Source organism: Drosophila hydei, unplaced genomic scaffold, assembly GCF_003285905.1.
Source record: "Drosophila hydei strain 15085-1641.00,03,60 unplaced genomic scaffold, DhydRS2 tig00000001-arrow-pilon, whole genome shotgun sequence".
In the NCBI taxonomy this organism is placed as follows: Eukaryota; Metazoa; Arthropoda; class Insecta; order Diptera; family Drosophilidae; genus Drosophila; species Drosophila hydei.
In genome coordinates this window covers 4,831,814-4,849,668 of record NW_022045643.1, presented here as the reverse complement: position 1 = coordinate 4,849,668, position 17,855 = coordinate 4,831,814, and the positions used below count along the sequence as shown (strand labels likewise).

At 41.5% G+C, this 17,855-nt stretch overlaps 6 protein-coding genes across 11 annotated transcripts; 3 read left to right on the top strand and 3 right to left on the bottom strand.

Moving 5' to 3' along the window:
- Positions 1-132: 132 nt before the first annotated feature.
- On the top strand, positions 133-1,236 carry LOC111598469 (UPF0235 protein C15orf40 homolog). The gene has a single exon (XM_023313726.2). The coding sequence runs from the start codon at positions 314-316 to the stop codon at positions 725-727; it is 414 nt and encodes a 137-aa protein (XP_023169494.2). The 5' UTR covers positions 133-313; the 3' UTR covers positions 728-1,236.
- Positions 962-4,376, bottom strand: LOC111598466 (heat shock protein 83). The gene is made up of 2 exons (XM_030225739.1): positions 4,221-4,376; positions 962-3,346 (listed from the first exon to the last, which is right to left on the bottom strand). The coding sequence occupies exon 2, from the start codon at positions 3,344-3,346 to the stop codon at positions 1,193-1,195; it is 2,154 nt and encodes a 717-aa protein (XP_030081599.1). The 5' UTR covers positions 4,221-4,376; the 3' UTR covers positions 962-1,192.
- A 447-nt stretch (positions 4,377-4,823) lies between these two features.
- LOC111601705 lies at positions 4,824-5,981 on the top strand. Its single transcript, XM_023318424.2, has one exon. The coding sequence runs from the start codon at positions 4,964-4,966 to the stop codon at positions 5,972-5,974; it is 1,011 nt and encodes a 336-aa protein (XP_023174192.2). The 5' UTR covers positions 4,824-4,963; the 3' UTR covers positions 5,975-5,981.
- A 293-nt stretch (positions 5,982-6,274) lies between these two features.
- Positions 6,275-8,843, top strand: LOC111601704 (mucin-5AC). Of its 2 annotated transcripts, XM_030225740.1 has the most exons (5): positions 6,275-6,346; positions 6,404-6,616; positions 6,676-6,900; positions 6,959-8,505; positions 8,567-8,842. In XM_030225740.1, the coding sequence occupies exons 1-5, from the start codon at positions 6,320-6,322 to the stop codon at positions 8,685-8,687; spliced, it is 2,133 nt and encodes a 710-aa protein (XP_030081600.1). In that variant the 5' UTR covers positions 6,275-6,319; the 3' UTR covers positions 8,688-8,842. The 2 variants fall into 2 exon arrangements, with proteins under 2 accessions (XP_030081600.1, XP_030081601.1); XM_030225741.1 differs by lacking the exon at positions 6,404-6,616 and having other exon boundaries at positions 6,283-6,346; positions 8,567-8,843.
- A 1,160-nt stretch (positions 8,844-10,003) lies between these two features.
- LOC111601681 lies at positions 10,004-10,776 on the bottom strand. Its single transcript, XM_023318385.2, has 4 exons — positions 10,622-10,776; positions 10,467-10,560; positions 10,222-10,405; positions 10,004-10,162 (listed from the first exon to the last, which is right to left on the bottom strand). Exons 1-4 carry the CDS (start codon positions 10,646-10,648, stop codon positions 10,036-10,038), a joined length of 432 nt encoding a protein of 143 aa, XP_023174153.2. The 5' UTR covers positions 10,649-10,776; the 3' UTR covers positions 10,004-10,035.
- Positions 10,777-10,948: 172 nt separating this feature from the next.
- Positions 10,949-17,812, bottom strand: LOC111601680 (girdin). 5 transcript variants are annotated; one of them, XM_023318382.2, is made up of 12 exons: positions 17,383-17,812; positions 16,034-16,770; positions 15,897-15,978; positions 15,639-15,835; positions 13,532-15,578; positions 13,231-13,469; positions 13,098-13,173; positions 12,880-13,043; positions 12,481-12,585; positions 11,921-12,325; positions 11,100-11,164; positions 10,949-11,039 (listed from the first exon to the last, which is right to left on the bottom strand). In XM_023318382.2, the coding sequence occupies exons 1-11, from the start codon at positions 17,449-17,451 to the stop codon at positions 11,152-11,154; spliced, it is 4,134 nt and encodes a 1,377-aa protein (XP_023174150.2). In that variant the 5' UTR covers positions 17,452-17,812; the 3' UTR covers positions 10,949-11,039; positions 11,100-11,151. The 5 variants fall into 5 exon arrangements, with proteins under 5 accessions (XP_023174150.2, XP_023174147.2, XP_023174149.2 ...); XM_023318379.2 differs by lacking the exons at positions 10,949-11,039; positions 11,100-11,164 and having other exon boundaries at positions 11,710-12,325; positions 17,383-17,811; XM_023318381.2 differs by lacking the exons at positions 10,949-11,039; positions 11,100-11,164 and having other exon boundaries at positions 11,710-12,322; positions 17,383-17,811.
- Positions 17,813-17,855: the final 43 nt, after the last annotated feature.

Genomic DNA, 17,855 nt, shown 5'->3' with positions numbered 1-17,855 from the left:
GTCTCGTTTGTTCTGTACACATTATGATCGAACTGTTATACTTTTGCCTGACAACATTTTAGGTACAATGAGTTAGCAATATTAGTTATGGAAAATTTAAGAAAGAATTAAAGAAAAATTAGTTAATTAACTTATTGATTTAAAATCAAAATTTCGCGAACAGCAACAACGTCAAGCAATCGTAACGTGTGTGCGCCTCAAAGTAGTTAAACAGCTGCTTAGTTTGGACGCAGCTTCTGTCCGTATACGTAAATACGTTCAAAGATTACTTAAAATGAAATTAAAACTCCATTTATAAAACTACACAAACTTAATGCGACGCATTTATACTACGGCCTATGCACACATTATGTCGAAAAATAAGGGAAAAGGTAAAGGAACTAGCAAAGCCGGTACGACAACCACACCGCCTGTCTCAAATACGCCGGTCACACTGGACAAGGGTGGCAACATTGCCATAAAAATTCTGGCAAAGCCTGGCGCTAAACAGAATGGCATCACAGACATTGGACTGGAAGGTGTTGGCGTACAGATTGCAGCACCACCCAGCGAGGGAGAAGCCAACGCTGAACTGGTAAAATTCCTGTCCAAAGTACTGGGACTCCGCAAGAGCGACGTGTCGCTCGACAAAGGCTCCCGTTCACGCAACAAAATTATACTCGTTAGCAAAGGAGTCACCACAGTGGAGGCCATAGAACAATCACTGCGGAAGGAATGTGAATCATGATTAATTGAACCAACTCTTAAATAAATGATCAATCTACGTAGTTTGTATGCTTTATTATCGATGCGATCATCCAATCTTATTACATATTCCATTTAATAGCTAACGCATATGTAGTCTTTGTATTTCTTTCTTTCATTACATAAATTACTTGGATTCTAAATTAGAAATTTCTTATAAACGACAACTGCTCTTACATAGTGAATGTGTAAATCCTATCATTACATATTTTCTTGATTTTTTTTGAATGAGTTAAGCGTATTCCTGTCGCCTATAACGCGACACAACGTAAATACAAATTACAAATGTCAACGAAACATTAAATAACTCGGTTGTCAAGTCCAACACAAGAAGCGGTTCCGACAAAGGAAATGAAATGTGATCAACTTTTAAGTAATTTTGTATCAAATGGTGTGAATAAATGGTTTTGGTGGGGATGGATGAATGGTTTGGGGGTTGAATGGTTGTTTAATCGACCTCCTCCATGTGAGATGCATCCTCGGTGTCCTCAACTAGAGATGGAGCATCGCCAGCGCTTTGGGCATCCTCAGTGGTCATGGGCTCATCCTCATCGATGCCAAGACCCAGCTTGATCATGCGATAGATGCGGCTGGCATGCACCTGAGGGCTGTCCAGCGAGAAGCCAGACGACAAAAGCGATGTCTCGAACAACAGAATAACCAGATCCTTGACGGCCTTGTCATTCTTATCGGCATCGGCCTTCTGGCGCAAGGTCTCCACAATTGGATGATCAGGATTGATCTCCAAGTGCTTCTTGCCAGCCATGTAGCCCATGGTCGAGGTGTCACGCAAGGCCTGAGCCTTCATGATGCGCTCCATGTTAGCAGACCAGCCGAACTGCGAAGTAACAATGCAGCAAGGTGAATCGACCAGACGGTTGGAGACGACAACCTTCTCGACTTTGTTGTCCAGAATTGATTTCATCAGCTTGCACAAGCTCTCGAATTTGGCCTTATCCTCCTCGCGCTTCTTCTTCTCAGCCTCATCCTCGGGCAACTCAAGACCCTCCTTGGTGACGGAAACGAGCTGCTTGCCCTTGTATTCCTTCAGATGCTGAATGACGTATTCATCAATGGGTTCCGTCATGTAGACCACTTCAAAGCCACGGGCCTTGACACGCTCAACGAAGGCCGAGTTGCTGACCTGATCCTTGGACTCGCCAGTGATGAAGTAGATGTGCTTCTGGCTCTCCTTCATCCTCGACACGTAGTCGGACAATGAGCAGAAATCATCACCAGAGGCGGAAGTGTGGAAGCGCAAGAAATCGGCTAACTTAGCACGGTTGTTGCTGTCCTCATGAACGCCCAATTTCAGGTTCTTGCTGAACTGGTCGTAGAACTTCTTGTAGTTTTCCTTGTCCTCTGTTAGCTCTTCAATTAGTTCCATTGTCTTCTTGACTAGATTCTTACGGATAACCTTAAGCACCTTGTTCTGCTGCAACATCTCACGAGAAATGTTTAGTGGCAAATCTTCAGAGTCAACCACACCCTTGATAAAGTTCAAGTATTCTGGAATCAGATCCTCGCAGTTGTCCATAATGAAGACACGGCGCACGTACAGCTTAATGTTGTTGCGCTTCTTTTGGTTTTCGAACAGATCGAAGGGTGTACGACGTGGGATGAATAGCAGAGCACGGAACTCCAGCTGACCCTCAACAGAGAAGTGCTTAACAGCCAAATGATCTTCCCAGTCGTTGGTCAACGACTTGTAGAACTCTCCGTATTCCTCCTGGGAGATATCATCGGGATTGCGTGTCCAAATGGGCTTTGTCTTGTTTAGTTCCTCATCTTCGGTGTACTTCTCCTTGATGGTCTTCTTTTTCTTGGCATCCTTGTCCTTCTTGTCGGCATCTTCATCCTCGCCAACATCCTCAATCTTGGGCTCATCGGTATCCATCTCCTTCTTCTCATCACCTTCCTTCTTCTCATCATCAGCTTCATCGTCGCTGACCTCCTTCTCACGCTCCTTCTCCACCAACAACTTGATGGGGTAGCCAATGAATTGGGAGTGCTTGTTGACAATCTCCTTGATCTTGCTCTCTTCAAGGTAATCGGTCTGATCCTCCTTGATGTACAGCACAATCTTGGTACCACGGCCCAATGGCTCAGAGTTATCAGCACGAACGGTGAAGGAGCCACCGGCAGAGGACTCCCAGATGTACTGTTCATCATCGTTGTTCTTCGAAGTGACGGTCACCTTATCGGCCACCAGATATGCCGAATAGAAGCCAACACCAAACTGGCCAATCATGGAAATATCGGCGCCAGCCTGCAATGCCTCCATGAATGCCTTAGTGCCCGACTTGGCAATTGTGCCCAAGTTGTTGACCAAATCGGACTTAGTCATACCAATACCGGTATCAATGATGGTCAGTGTACCAGCGGTCTTGTTTGGTATCAGCTTGATGTACAGCTCCTTGCCGGAGTCAAGCTTGCTGGGATCCGTCAGCGATTCATAGCGGATCTTGTCGAGCGCATCAGACGCATTGGAAATCAATTCACGCAAGAAGATTTCTTTGTTTGAGTAGAACGTGTTAATGATCAACGACATAAGCTGAGCAATCTCAGCCTGGAATGCGAAAGTCTCCGTTTCTTCAGGCATCTGCGATAAATAGAAAGGTTCAATAAAATTAATTAAAAATGTTTTAAATTGTGTACCAATAAAGTAATAAACTAGATCTTTTTCTCTCACGGTCATTTACTTTAACCCCTATTAGAGCTTTACACATGCTCTCTCACTCACACATCCTTGTTACCAAGCATGTGCAACATAAGCGATAGCAGCCTATGGGGTATGTTTGTTAATGTGTATGTACGCATTAGTAACTTCGAGAAGCGTTTCCTTGCTGATAAATAAAATTGCCCAAATGTTCTAGAAAGTCACTCATAAATATAAAACGCCTGTATAACTACTCTTGTAGCATTAGGTAAACCCATTATCTCTTTGTACGCAAAGTTCTAGAATATTTTTGGGGCATAGATTACGGGAATACATACATAGGGACAATGTGAGAATGAAACAAAGGGAAAATGCAAACACGTGCAATTCCAGCGCGTACCTAATTGCATACATTTGCATGTGTAAATTGATGTACTAGATCCTCATATGTAAGTAATCTGTATATAATATATATTATATCTATTGTGCAGTCCTCCAGAAATTTCGACGGTTTACTTCAACCGGCAAAATCTGAAAGCGTGAGTCAACTAAAAAACGCTCATCAAATTTTAACGCTGCGTTAGTAAGCACGTTGAACTTTGTGAATCGCAAACATGCCAATTATAAATGAAAAATTATTCAGTTGGCCGTAATTTCTAGACCTTTCTGCAATCGATAGAGCAGGAATGGTGTCAAGAGTTTTTCCTTCGCACATACACATATACTTTTGCCAAAATTCATTGACCGAGATGTAGTTACATTTGGTAGTTTTCCGTATTTATATAATAGAAATGAATTATAAAATTATTATGCTTACCTTGTATGTTTTTGCTTCACAGAATTAACTTTGAAAACAATACTTTATACTTTTCTTTGGGCAGAAAAAGAAATTCACTTTTTTATGCTTTGCTTTGCCTTCGAGCAGACGCTTCGATGCTCACCGCACGAATTTTGTTTCAATACTGACAAGCCGGCATCAGCTTACTACTGCTTTTATAGGGGGTGAACAAAATGCTACGAAACTTCTAGACCTTTCTAGAAAATTCTCGTCATCAGGGCTACCTCTTCCGGTTGTCAACGCAGTGTTGCGTTGAATAAACTGACAGTGTTGTAAGCCAATGTTTCTGTAAAGTTCTAGAAGCTATATTTTTCTAGAAACTATATTTATACAAATAAAAATTCAAATAATATAAAAAATCGTTAGGAATGTTATATATTATTAATATGTCTATTATTATTTTAGCTATTATTGTTAAAAAGCTAATTAAAAATGTTCGTAAAGAATAATATAAATATCAATATAACATTAACAATAATAATTTCGATGACATAAATAAATAAGATATTTACAGATATTTACATTTATTCCAGATTTTCATATTTATAAAATTTGGACATTTTTGGTATATTTTTTGACTTAACTCAATTCTGGGTGACCAAACTTCGTATAAGCAAAAAGTGTGCCTACACTTTATTTGTACATATTTTAGTACCAAATTAGTGAAGCATTTTGTTTATGCCGAGATTCATAAAAAGCAAATAGGTTAATTTTATGTTAATATGGGTGGCACTCGATGCGTATTCCGCGACTGTCAAGTTTCATCGCAGCGCAACCCCAAAATGCATTTCTTCAAATTGCCGGTTCGCGATCCAGATCGCCTAGAGACTTGGCTAAAGAATTGCGGCAACGCTAACATTTTAAATGTTGCAAGAGAGAAGTTATCAAATCGCGCTGTTTGCGCTCGTCACTTTCGCTATGAATGTTTTATGAACTATAAATTGGATCGACTTATACCAAATCAGACGCCCACTTTGGCACGCATCAGTAAGGATCTGGCCTGGGACATGGAGCACCTCGACGAGAATGGGAAGCCAACAATGGTGAAGCTATCCATGCCTACATTGGAGCATTTGATACCTCCCGATAACTTCGAATGTCCACTTGGTTTCACCGACGACGCACGATTTGGGCGCAAATACGTAGCGAGAAGACGAACGCCACCAAAGCCTTTGATCCTCGAACCTAATAAAAGACAAAAACTTGTGAATGAACAAATGAACAAAAGTGAAGCTTCTATAATCGTTGACAGTGGAAAAGAAATTGATATGGAGTCTGCAACAGAGTCTAAGAAAACAGAAGATATTCATGAAGACTACCAGCTTAAATATGAGCAATTGAGAGCAAATTTTGAGCAGATCTCAAAGGATAATGCAGATTTAAAGCAAACAGTAAAGAAACTAGAAGCTCAAACGGAAGCATTAAAAAGCAATATCTCAACATCCTTCTCTTCCGCTGCACCACAATTGACCAAACCACAGTTGTATAACGGAATTAAAAAGTATCTGGGTCCAACAATGGCTGCACTCGTTCGCATGGAAATGTTTGGCGGCGCCGAGCGTCCATGGAAAGAGGATGAACGGGAGTTTTCCAAAGAGCTGTTACAGCTGGGCGAGCACATCTACGCACATTGCTGCGATGAATGGCGATTTCGATTGCCTTCGTTACGTATGGCACGCAGTTGGTTGGAAGACAAACATGCAGAGGAAACAGAGGAAGGAGAGCAGTTATAGGGCAAGAAGCAAAATGTAATCTTTTAATATGACTAACTTAGCAGCCGCAAATGTGCCTTCCACTAATATTGACAGCTATCTTAATTAGGTGTATATAAAAAACGTATTGCTATTTAGCTGCCTTAGTTTTGGCATCAATGCCAAAAATTTAAATTGTGGCACAAGTTCTCAAGAACTTTTAATTTATTTACCTGCCTCAATCTTTATGACTTTTTTAATCCATGCACAAGGCTTTTATGTAAATCATGATGGTTCGTATTATTAAAATGCGATTCGGAAAGTTAAGACACGTCAAAGCAATTTCGGTCTCTTTACCGAACAGACATACCAAACGCAGATCTCAAGATGCAGTCGTCTTTAAAAATTGTAGCCGTAAGTAAAGAAAGATGTATTTTGGAAAAAATATATTAATCATATCTTTTGTAATAGTTATTAATGTTGTTTGCAACATTACCAATGTTGCATTGTCAAACATGCTCTGATTGTTCAGTGACCGATGGAGTTTATGCATGCCTTGATGAGGTTTCGTACGGCATCTGTTTCAATCTGGGAGCCGTTGATACTAACACAATTCGTTCTTGTAAAGATGGCTATTACTGTAACGTTGATGGTTCATTTTGTTCTCTTCAAGAAACTTCTGCTGTTAGTTTAGCTACAATCGCTTTTTTTACAATTTCAAGTATCATATCCTTCTGTTGCAGCCATCCTGTGTAACTTCTACCACACCATCCCCAAGCTCGACCCCAGTTTTGTCCACTTGCTCGGATTGTTCGTTGACCGACGGTGTCTATGCCTGCGTGGATGAAACTAGCTATGGAGTCTGTTACAATCTCGGTTTTGTCGATCAAAGTGCTATTCGATCGTGTGATGATGGCTTTTACTGCAATGTGGATGGAACATTTTGTTCATCACAGGATACATCTTCAGTAAATTTTGTTAAGATCTTTTATGTTTAACTTTTTCAATTTTTGGACTTTTTTTCAGCCGTCATGTGTATTGACAACAACTCCAGAATCGACAACAGGTAAACCTGACTCGACAACAACTTCACAACCCGCTTCTACGACAACAGCTTCTCCACCAGCTTCTACGACCGCGCAGCCTACAGACTCGACAACAGCTAAACCAACGGACTCGACAACAGCTTCACCACCCGCTTCTACGACAACAGCTCCTCCACCAGCTTCTACGACCGCGCAGCCTACAGACTCGACAACAGCTAAACCAACGGACTCGACAACAGCTTCACCACCTGCTTCTACGACCGCGCAGCCTACAGACTCGACAACAGCTAAACCACCCGCTTCTACGACAACAGTTCCTCCACCAGCTTCTACGACAACAGCTCCTCCACCAGCTTCTACGACCGCGCAGCCTACAGACTCGACAACAGCTAAACCAACGGACTCGACAACAGCTTCACCACCCGCTTCTACGACAACAGCTGCTCCACCAGCTTCTACGACCGCGCAGCCTACAGACTCGACAACAGCTAAACCACCCGCTTCTACGACAACAGTTCCTCCTCCAGCTTCTACGACAACAGCTCCTCCACCAGCTTCTACGACCGCGCAGCCTACAGACTCGACAACAGCTAAACCAACGGACTCGACAACAGCTTCACCACCCGCTTCTACGACAACAGCTGCTCCACCAGCTTCTACGACCGCGCAGCCTACAGACTCGACAACAGCTAAACCACCCGCTTCTACGACAACAGTTCCTCCACCAGCTTCTACGACAACAGCTCCTCCACCAGCTTCTACGACTGCGCAGCCAACAGACTCGACAACAGCTAAACCAACGGACTCGACAACAGCTTCACCACCTGCTTCTACGACCGCGCAGCCTACAGACTCGACAACAGCTAAACCACCCGCTTCTACGACAACAGTTCCTCCACCAGCTTCTACGACAACAGCTCCTCCACCAGCTTCTACGACCGCGCAGCCTACAGACTCGACAACAGCTAAACCAACGGACTCGACAACAGCTTCACCACCTGCTTCTACGACCGCGCAGCCTACAGACTCGACAACAGCTAAACCACCCGCTTCTACGACAACAGTTCCTCCACCAGCTTCTACGACAACAGCTCCTCCACCAGCTTCTACGACCGCGCAGCCTACAGACTCGACAACAGCTAAACCACCCGCTTCTACGACAACAGCTCCTTCACCAGCTTCTACGACAACAGCTCCTCCACCAGCTTCTACGACAACAGCTCCTCCACCAGCTTCTACGACCGCGCAGCCTACAGACTCGACAACAGCTATACCAACGGACTCGACAACAGCTCCTCCACCAGCTTCTACGACCGCGCAGCCTACAGACTCGACAACAGCTATACCAACGGACTCGACAACAGCTCCTCCACCAGCTTCTACGACCGCACAGTCTACAGAACCTTCTATTGCATTGTCTACAGAATCAACAACCACAAGTGTCCCAGAAATCGATGCCGATGCATACTGTTTGAGTCTCAACAAAGAAGGGTATTTCAGAGTCGAGAGTGATCCCACCTGCAAGGAGTAAGATGCGTACCTGTGGCTGCATATTGTCCAATATATTTATTTATTATACGTCTTACAGCTATGTGAACTGTTTCAAATTATCGGGAGATACCCTTGGTTGGCTTTTTCATTGCAACACTGACGAATATTTTAACTCAGAGACAACTCAGTGTGAAACGGAACGACCTGCTGACTGCTAAAAAGCTGAATTATGTTTCTAAAAAGATAAAAAATAAAAGTGTATAAATGTGTAACTTTTTATATTAATTATATTATTATATAAGACACATACATTTAATAAATTTTCAAACTAAAGCGAACTATAATTTACGAGGCTTTCTAAGAGACCGCTCAACGAAGGAATGATCCTAAGTGCTTGCACATTTGTATCCTTTAATCATGTATTAGTATTATTATTATTAATATATATTTATATATATAAATAAAACGACTAGAATTTCCCTTTAATTTGTATGTTTATGAAGTATTATCAACGAGGACGAACTCAAATTAACAAGTCTGATTAAAACATTTGAGACTCAGATATAGGTTAGAAATATTATATATATATATTTATATAATTGTAGTTTTGAAATGCTTATGTGCAAAAGTCTGGTTTCGGGGATGTACAGAATTCGCCATTAAACCAGGTTTCTGATGGACAATTCTTTTCACGGCCATTCCACTCGCCATTCACATTCCTGCACTCGGCAAACCTATAAGAAAAATTAGGCACATGTATATGTAAATATATATATATATATGTATATTCTTAATCATATATGTATATTAAGTTCGATGCTTACGTAGCGCATGTAGGGTCCATTTCATTTGTAAACTGTCCATCTTTTTGGGTTTCCTTGCATAAAGTGACTATATCTCGAGGTGTATTATCAGGTGTACAATTCACTTCACCAGTTGTTGTCGGATAGCATATATATTTACCGCCAGTGCAATGATAATCTTTGGGACAGTCTATGTAGTCCTTCGTTGGAACGCCTGAACAATGAGTATATTATGAATTGATTTTTGTATATATAGATGAGCTATCTCCGTTTACCATCTATGCAAATCGAAAATGTAGTTTCACTGTGGCATGCAGCCCGAACTTCAGTCTGGCAGACATCGCACTGAGCCTGCAAATTGCAAGGCAATGCTAAGGAAACTATAAGGAAAGCTGCCTAAAAAATATAGAGCAATAAAGGGTATGTCCTATGAATCAGATGAGCGACCTGACAATACTTACGATCTTTGACAACTGAAACATTTTTGGAGCATGTGCAGTGGAGCAACTAATATGAAAAACTGACCAAAATAGATGGATCACTTGAATTATATGCTCATCTATATGCACAGATAAGCAAAATAACCTTGAGTTAGAATACATAATAATGAAATTTTGGACTGCAATAAACATTGACAGAGCCATAACCAGAAGAGTATGAGATATATTTTAGTTGATCTGAGATAAACAGTAAAATTCGGAGAAAAACAACCTTATCTTTATAGTCTAATTCTTTATTTTTTACATAAGCAAGATGTTTCAGATTAGGTACAGAAATCTGGCTTTACGCTGTCGCAGCCTGTTCCATTAAAGTAGGGTTTTTTTGTAGAACATTCATAAATTTCGCCTTGTAGTAGACCAGTTGCACCATTTTTAAAACAATAAATAAAACTAGAAAAGGATAATTTATAGATTACATCATTGAGAATTGTGCTGCTTCTGCTGCTTACGTTTTACAGGTGGGATCATCCTTGTTTACATAGTTATCTGGCTTGCCGGTAGCTGTGCAATATGCATCGAGATCTACAACAGGCTTACAGATGGGATCATAGTGACTTTCCGGGTAACATATATATTTTTCACCCGTGCAAACGTAATTGGTCGGACAGGTGATCACCTTGTTCGATGCCTTACCTATGAGTAGAATGGATTTCTTTAGGCATTAGTTAAATATTCCCTGTACATTCATATTTACCATTGACGCAAATTGAATAAGTATTCTCACTATGACAGGCTGCCCTGCCTACCTGGCAAACATCGCACTCGCCATTCAGATATTGCACCAATACCTATTCATAGATGAACTATATATATATTTCTTGGAAGAGCTTTGCGAACAGATCTAGTTACCAGAGTTATAATTAGTCGAACCCACATTTTGTGTTTGTCGCTCACAATTCACTTTTCTAACTAAAATACTCTGGGTAAAATTTAGACACTTTATATACTCTTTTATCGCTGATAATCCTATATCATATCTTGACTTAGTTTATGAACTATTTACGTTTGGTTTTATTTAGGCTCTTTTAATAATACATCTACATTTTTATTAAAATAACAGATTTTGTTAGTAAAAATTTGTCTCACATAGATAGGACTTTTCTCTGGGAGCTCATCAGCTAAAACTGGAAATAAAATAGATCTTTCATTCGGATTGTTTCGATTTAAGTAAAATCATGTTTTTGTTATCCTAGTCTTGTCTGTTTCTGTATATAGTTGGGTGTATTCTGATGCTTTACTTCTAAAATCCATAGAGCTTATTTTATATCTACAAAGAATGGTAGTTAACTGTTGAAATAATTAATTAACATGTAATATGTAAAGTTACCAGAGTTAGGAACAGTTTTCATCCACATTTGCGATCGCACCTCTGTCAATTCTTAAACTAAAATGCTGAGCAAAAAAATATAATCTTATCATATAGCACAGAGACTTGAAAATATTTTATTTATTTTTAACTTTCTGTTTCTTGTTTATTGCGTATTTAGCCAATGTCAATAAATTAAAGAATAATAATTTATGCTTTGTGTGTAGTTATTCCTTTAAACACTAAGCTTAGTCTTACAAAAATATATATATATATATAAGTGTATTCACAAATTGAAGGCGCATTCGTTAGCTGTCAGCTGTAGTATACAAAATGTGTAGGAATATATTCGAGTGTTTCGAGTTTTGAATGTATGAAATGCATAATAAATACAATAATAGTTAATCTTGTGGACGTAATATGGACATACATTTCGGTATTGGTATACATATACATATAAGTACATGGGTATATGTCTATGGATATATAATTTATGCTACTAGATAATTATGAATTCGCACAGTTGCCGTTTAGTCTTCGTTTAAATATATGTATATATAAATTGTATATCTATTATCTAAACTATATCTAAATGTAAAACACAACATATATATAATTATAGATGCTACGTATATAAATTGCAGACCTGTTTGTATGTAGCTTAAGGCAAATCATAGCATTATAAGAAGCACTTAGTAAATTTCTCTTCTGTTAAGCTAAGGCATAAATTCGTTACTTTCTAAAACGAAATAATACTTCGTCATCAGCAAATGCAGTTTGTTTTTGTTTATCTGTTTGTTTTGTTTGTGTTCCAGAAGCTCTAAACGCAGCCATATTCATACCAAATGCTGTTGCTTTTATCCTCGTTTCGCTTGCGCAGCGCTTTATCGTCCTGATTGGTGCTGCCGGCGACGCTGCCGCCACTACCTGTGGCCTGCAGAAGTGGACTCTGATCGTTGGTTGTGTTGTTGGCTGCACTGCCAATAGTTGTATTGATACGATTGTACATGAGAAACGTGGCTGGTTGATTGTCGCTCTTCAGTGGTGTTTGTGGCTCAGCACCAGTTGTGGCGGCATTGGCTGCTGTAGCATTGTTGCTGGGCGTAGGCGTTGAACTCGCCTGTGGCTGTTGTACGTTGGCGCTGGAGCCGTCGGGCAGCTTCTCATCGATCAAATAAACGGTACGTCGTGAACCTGCAGTACCGAGGGTTAAGCTGCTGCCAGTTACGTCGGGCGGTTCAAGGCTGCTGCAAGCAAAATTCATTTAGCAAACGGAAAAAGATATTCACAAAACACAAACATATATAGACATAGCTTTACATCGAAGGATTGGGGAATGTGGGATATTGTTTCTTATTTTTTATTGGGATTTAATGTATGTTAAACATTTAAAAGCGCATACCCGTGCACGCTATTTCTACGTGAATTACTCAAATCCGTACGTTTCTGTGCCTGCAGGCTACTTCGCACAGTGCCACCGCGTTGTATGGAGCTATCCAGTAAATCCCTATAGAGTACATATACAATACATAAACATTGTGCGCGAGTGTGTGTGCAAAGTTGATGATGTTGTTGTTGTGTATATACATGTAAATAGAACAAGAACCATAAACCAAAACTAAGTACATCATTTAACCATTAAAGCAAATGCATTCGGCAAGCCAAGGCTAGAATATGATTTTCTTCCGTTTAGCAATTTAGTAAATAGTTCAGTACTATACTGCCAAAGGAATATATGCAATAATTGTCTTTCCACAAAGACCATAGCAAAAGCTAATAGTCCGTATAATCGTTTACTTACCGCTGCAGACTCTGACGTAGTGGCATATTTCGCTGTAGCAGATGCGTATCGGAGGCAATCGATAAGGGCTCCTCGTTGCTATTATCCGATTCATTTCCGCCTGATTCAGAGCCGATGACAAACTGTGAATTAGTGCGTGCATCATCCACCCACGAGCGACGATTCTGAAATTAACGAATGTTTAGTTACAGACTTAAAACAATTAGGTCATTTTTTACCCGACTTGGCACCTTATTCATCAAATCAGAACTGGCTTTCTTTACACGTCTAACGAGGCTGCTGGCAAATGGTTTTCTGTGGAATATTTTGATTAGGCAATGCTCCGGTTAAATAAACCAGCTATCGACATACTTCTTTTGCACTGTGGTCTCCGATTTCTTATAGTGCTCCATTATCTTCTCCTCAAGCTTTTCCTTTTGACGCTTTAGGCTGTGCACACGTTCTGTGTAGTTCTTTTCTTCCTCATGAAAGTGCTTCTTGTCCTCCAATGAAATGGCCAGCAATTCTTGGTATTGCGACAGCAGCTGTGACACATTGTCCATTAAGGCTTTGCGTTCCGAGTCCAAGTCTGCATTGTTTTGTATAAGCATCTGGAAGAGGGAAAGCTAGCATTAGTCCAATATAAAATGGGTAAGCATATATTAGAACTCACCTCGCAACGTTGCTGAACCTTCGAGTATTCGATCTGGAGTAGACGCACCTGATCCTGTTTGGCATTCAGCTCACCAGTCAACTCGGTGTTTTGTAATTTAAGACTGCTGTGCTCCACGCGTATCATTTTGTATTGTTCCTGGATGTTCTTGTACTCGTTTTTGAACCGATCGCTGGTGGCGAAGAGGTTGCGGAAGTCATCAGTCAGTTTGGAGTGCTCAGTGCGCAGTATGGCAAGATCTTCGTGGCAGGTTTTCATGCTACTGGTCTGTGTGACCAGTTCTTCGATGCGCTGCTCCTGCGATTGGATTGTCTCACGTGCATCACGCGTCTCTTGGCGTAGATCACGCACAGCCGCCTTTAACTGTTCCTTGTCCTTATTAAGTGATTCATATTCGGCAGAGAGTTGATCGTGGAGACACTGAAGTGTCACTTGATCTTGCAGCGCATGCTTGTGTTCCTGCCGCAGCGCATCAATTTCCTTCAGCAACGTATCCTTCTCGGCGGCCAGCTGCGAGTTCGCCAATTGCAGCGCCACATGCTGCGTATTGAGTGAAGTGATCTGCGAGCCCAATGCTGCTACATCTACGCTTAATCGCGCATTCTCCGTTTGCAACTGCGTATTGCTGTCCTGTAAGCGTGTCACTTCCGCTGAGTCACGCGACGGCCTTAGATGCAGTTTGTGCTCGAAGCGCAACTCCTGCGCTGTGGGCGCATGAGGCGCGGCCGACAACTCGATATTCTTTTCGACGGTAAAGATTTCCTGGCGATGACAGAGTACACACATATCCGACTTGACGCCCGCCTCCTGCTGCTGCTCACGGTTTACATTAAGCATAATTTCCCGCACCGTTTTAAAGGTTTCTGGATTGCGCACCAGCTTCTCCACCACATGCTCAACATTTAATTCGGACGGCTCACCATCAACCTCGTTGACATCCAGTCCGAGTTTTTCCAGATTATGACGCACCTTCTTGGTGACTAGCGTCCCATTAACCAAGTCGTTGCGTAACGTACTTATCATTTCTTGGTCAATGTTACGCTGCGAGCTTAGCTCTTGATTCTGTTTTTCCAGTTCGACAAGCTTCAGTTGAACTTGCTCTGCCTCCTCCTGTACTTTGGCGAGCCTCATTATATCTTTAGCTTGGGTGTCTAGCCTATTGATGCTTTCGTCCAGTTGCACAGACTTTTGTTCACTGCTCTCCTTAAGTTTTGTCACTTCTTTAAGCAAGCTGGCATTCTCGCGCTCGTAAGTACAAACCTTGGCCTCAATCTCGTAAAGTTTCTGTTTGGTCTGCTCGAACTGATGTGTTTTCTCAACATACTGTTCTAACTCCTTGGTCTTAGCTTCTGCAAGCCGTTCCAAATCATCGGCTCGACGCTGAATGCTCTCATTAAGCGTTTGAATGCGCTGTTTTTCTTTATTTAGCGTCTCCACGTACTGTTCCGCATCCGAGAGTTTCTGGCGATCCGCTTCGCGCTCTAGACTTTGGCGATCGTAGCTCTTCTGTCGATTATCGACGGCGTCCTGCAGCTTTTTGTTTTCTTCCAAGGCGTTCTTAAACACGCTCTCTAGTTCCACATTCTGTTGCGTCAATCTTTGTATGTTCTCCTGCATTTGCTCGATTTTCAATGACAATTTCTTCTTTTCCTTTTCAAGCTCCAGCATTTTGCTGGTGGATTCATGAAAGCTGTTCTCTTTCAACTGTTCCAGGGCTGCAGTCAATCGTCGGTTCTCCAGTTCTAACTTTAGAGCACGTGTTTGTGCATTGTTTGTCAGTTGCTCGGACAAGCTGTTGTCCCCGGAATTGCACTCATCCTCATTGTCGGAGAAAGATTTGTCGATTTCCTGCGTGGAATTGAGATTCTTTGCTACCAGCTGCAGCTGTGCATTTTCTTCGAGAAGCTCTTCTAGCTTGGATCGATCCACATCACGTTCAAGTGCCATGTCATTGATTTTCTGCTTGTACTTAATGATCTCCGACTCCAAAGTGATGGCATGTTCCGAACGCTTGCGTGAACGTTGCAGCTGCTCCTCCAGCATTTCTCTACGAAATTAATTGATATGTAAGTAATTTTCATTTATGTATGTATTGTGCTGCATATACTTAGATTCAAGCAGCACACGATTATCCTCGCGCAGCTCTTCCACGCGCGATTTGTAAAAATCAGAGTCACCAAGCTTTTCACGATATTTCTGCACCTCAATCTCTAGACGATCGGCACGTTCGGCACGCTCCCGTAATATATCCACCTCATCCCGATAGGCAGACGCACGCTTGGCCTCGGTAAACCATTCCTGGCTCTGAAATAGAAACAAAGAGCATATTAGTTAGTTTATACTTCAACAATTCAAAGCAACTGACTTCCTGGCGTAGCTTATCGAAACGTTGCTTTTTGTCATCTAGCTCTTCACGTAGCTCCAGCAGATTCTCCGATTTTTCTTCACTGCAATCGGAAAACAATTTAGTTACTCTTTAGATAATTAGATTGATCAACTTACAGTTCTTGGCGCAATTTACGATTCTTAGATCTAAGATCAGCGCACTCCACAGCCAAATGATTACTTTCTGAATTGGAAGATGATGAGGGCGTTGACGTGGCTGTACCACTAGAAGGAGAACGCGGGACACTGACACCTTGTCCGCATTCGGCGCCATCAGTGGCATTTAGCTCTGGCTCCACGCACACCGTTTCGATCCACTTCAAGTACATGTGATCGCGTTCCTTAGTTAAGCGGATAATGTGTCCATACATATTCTCGGCCGACAGACGCTCTATTGAATCCTCGGTGAGCACCAGGCTGTGGCTATCAGTCACTTGTTTGATAAGCGCCACAATGCCATGCTGCGTCTCTAGATCCAGTTCCTTAATGCGCGCTATGAAGAGCTCTTTGTTGGGACATTGCACCGCTGCGCCCAGTAATAACGTTAGCAGAGTTTTCATCTGCTCCAAGCCATGCTTGCTCTCCGGATAATAGCCTAGCATATACGCATCAGGCAGCACCAGTATTGTCTGTCCCAGCTCCTCCTCGAACAGTGCCTTTAGATTGCGCACTATGCATTCAAAGTTTTTGGCGCGAGCAATGCTCAGCGAATGGCCGCTTAGTTCGCTAAGCAGCTCGCTCGGATTGTTTTGTGGTTCCGGATCGATCTGCAACCAAACGCTGTGTATTATGTGGCCATCCAGCAGCGATGTGTAACCAGCGAGCAGCTCGGCACGTGGCAGGCAGGATTCCAACTGAAAGTAAAATATCAATCATTAGAATGCAATGACAACCGATTGTTACTAAAGCCATAAAAAAAACTAGTTCCAATATATTGACAAAAATACCAATAGGGTAATTTATTTTTTAAGTAAAAATCAGCATTCTCGACTTAAAGATCGCCTACGATGTACGAATTACCTATACTCTATTTAAGATATACGTAAATATATGTACACATACATTTAAATAGAATAATAATTAGTGCTTAATAGCATATTAATATTCCCTGTTTCAGTAAGTTAATTTGTCAAGGGTATAAAAGCCGGTCGAGCAAAACTCAGTTCTCGCAATTGGCAAACAAAAGGCTGCCGACGGCCCGCTGCTAATGACAACATTAAAAAAGTTGTTTTTGTACCGTAAACGGTAGCAATAGCCAAAGCCACAGTTACAATGACCTTGGGGCTAAGCGTCGGAAATCTATGTGGCTATAAATATGTATGTACGCATGTATGCTTCTACATGTATGTATTTACATACATATGTGCGGGCGCATGTAAATTGAAGTCTTGATTATTTGTGTATGGCAATCACGTTTTCATTCAGCTGCCCTCTTATGAGCATGTCGAGCATGTTCATCCACTCACCCAAGAGACGAGCGCTCCATTTATGAATTCGTCAATTTCCATTGGTGTTGCGGTTGCCGTGCCAGCCATTGTTGTTGTTGCTGCTGTTTTTCCAGTGTATGTATGTGTGTGTGTGTGTGCCTGCGTGCGTGTGCTTATGAGCTGCACCTGCACCTGTCGTTAATGCAATAATTGCAACGGCGACACCAACGGCAGCGGCGGCTTTGTCTTTGTTTCTAATTCAATTGCCGCCGTGACAGCTTCACAGCTTCCAAATCATTTTACATGCAAACACACACACACTCACACACGCTTTGTATTGAAACAGTTTGCCAATAACAATAACAGAAAATTCGATTAAAACTTAGATTTTTGTTTTTAATATTAGATATATATTGCAGATAAACGTTCAGGTTGAGTTATTTAATAATAACAAGTGGCAATCTAATGTATTTTTTATTTTTGGCGAAACACCTGCGCTGCGCTTTCTGTAA